At 62.3% G+C, this 1,606-nt stretch overlaps 1 protein-coding gene across 1 annotated transcript; it reads right to left on the bottom strand.

Moving 5' to 3' along the window:
* Positions 1-1,196: 1,196 nt before the first annotated feature.
* On the bottom strand, positions 1,197-1,595 carry MNEG_6982 (hypothetical protein; the record flags this gene model as incomplete). Its single annotated transcript, XM_014044543.1, has 1 exon — positions 1,197-1,595. The coding sequence occupies one exon, from the start codon at positions 1,593-1,595 to the stop codon at positions 1,197-1,199; it is 399 nt and encodes a 132-aa protein (XP_013899997.1).
* Between the last annotated feature and the right edge of the window lie 11 nt (positions 1,596-1,606).

Here is a 1,606-nt window from a genome sequence, read left to right as displayed (position 1 = left end):
CCCCGCCGGGGATGACGCATCGACAGGCACGGGCGCCGGCCCCGCATCTGGCTGCGCTGTTGCTGCGCATTGATGGAGGCGAAGCGATCAGGGCAAATGCAAAGGGGCAGTTGACAAGCTTCAGTCGTCACAGGGTAGCCGTGAGCGGCTGGTGGCAGCCTGAGCATCCGGCCGCCAGAGCGAGCCTGTCACGCGTGTCCCCAGAGCAAATCGCCTCACCAACGGCGTTCCAGACCAGCGCTAGCCCAATACAGGCCAGCGCTGCGCCGTGAAGGATCCGTGACGGCGGTCCCATCGCCAGGCCAGCCACTGCAAAGCGGTCACGGATTTGGCTAGCCACAATTTAGATATTCTGATGTCGATAAAGCCCTATATTATCAGATTTCAACGATAATTCGCGGGTCTGAAGTACCGTGTTTAGTCTTGCGCCGAGGAGGTCAGCATCGCAAACAAACGATCCTTGTTGTGCATGTTCGAATCCGAATGTGCGGCCGTGGTTTCCATGAAGTCTCTGACTTTGGCAATGGCCCAGTCATGGCTGCGGGCACACCGCAGCAACAACTGACGTCCAAGGTTTGCGCAGATCAGCAGGGACAGCAGTGTGCCACACTGTGCAGGCGCCCTATGCCAACCGGAAAAAATTGGTATTGCTTAAATCATCAGCGCAATCAGCGTGTCGGACTTTCCCAATGACAGGGGCTAGGCACGCGCTGGGCGCTAAGCAGGATCTGGCGGCGGTTGGTAGCCCCTGCACCGCACAGCCGTTCACCAGCTGCGCCATTCAGTTGCCGCCGCCAAGCGAGCCAGGCTGATCTGGCCAAGCGCAGCTCACAGGTGCACAAGGGGAGAGTTACATCTGCCGCATTGCCGAGCCGGGCCAGCGCGCACACGCAGGGGCCTGCTCAACGCGCCCTACCGCAGGCACGGGCGTATCATTTGCACAAGTACTGATAAATTGGCACAACACAGTGAAATGAACATGGTGATGTGATGTACAAAAGGCCAAAAAGCTCTCCTGCGTTTTGCTGTGTACAAGAACTGCGAGTTGCTAAAAAGCGCTGCTGGTGCGCCTATATTGCAGGTACAAACGAGGATATGATCGCGTGCATGCAAGTCATGATCATCTCTAATCAGCTAGGCTGTCACGTGCGGCTGCACCCAGCCTTACACAATGGTACTGCAGCTGCAAGCGCCGCTCAGCGGCGCCGCCCGCCGCTGTTGAAGCTCGCGCGCTGCTGTTGATGGCCGCCCCTCTGCCGCTGCGACAGGTGGCTCCTCTGCTCGTAACGCCCCGCCCGCCGCGCAGCCTGCGGGGCCGCCGCGGCGGCGGCGGCGGGGCCGCGACCAAAGATGCGCGGGTGCCGCGCCGCAGCGGCCGCCGCGCCGCCGCCGCCGCCATTGGGGACTGGCGCGAAGGCAAATGCGGCGTCGGCGGCCGCGGCCTGGCCCAGGGCATCATCGAGCTCTCGCATGCGATGGTGCATGGCGACGAGGCTGTCTGCTTCGCCCCTGGCAGTGGCTGCCGCCAGGTCTGCCAGTCCGCCCCCGCGGCCCCGGCTGGCGCGGAGGGCGTCTTGGAATAGGTATGGGGGCATGTCTGGCAGCT

Source organism: Monoraphidium neglectum, assembly GCF_000611645.1.
Source record: "Monoraphidium neglectum strain SAG 48.87 unplaced genomic scaffold scaffold01193, whole genome shotgun sequence".
Taxonomy (NCBI): Eukaryota; Viridiplantae; Chlorophyta; class Chlorophyceae; order Sphaeropleales; family Selenastraceae; genus Monoraphidium; species Monoraphidium neglectum.
The sequence above is the reverse complement of the archived record's forward strand: the minus strand, read 5'-3'. Positions and strand labels throughout refer to the sequence as shown.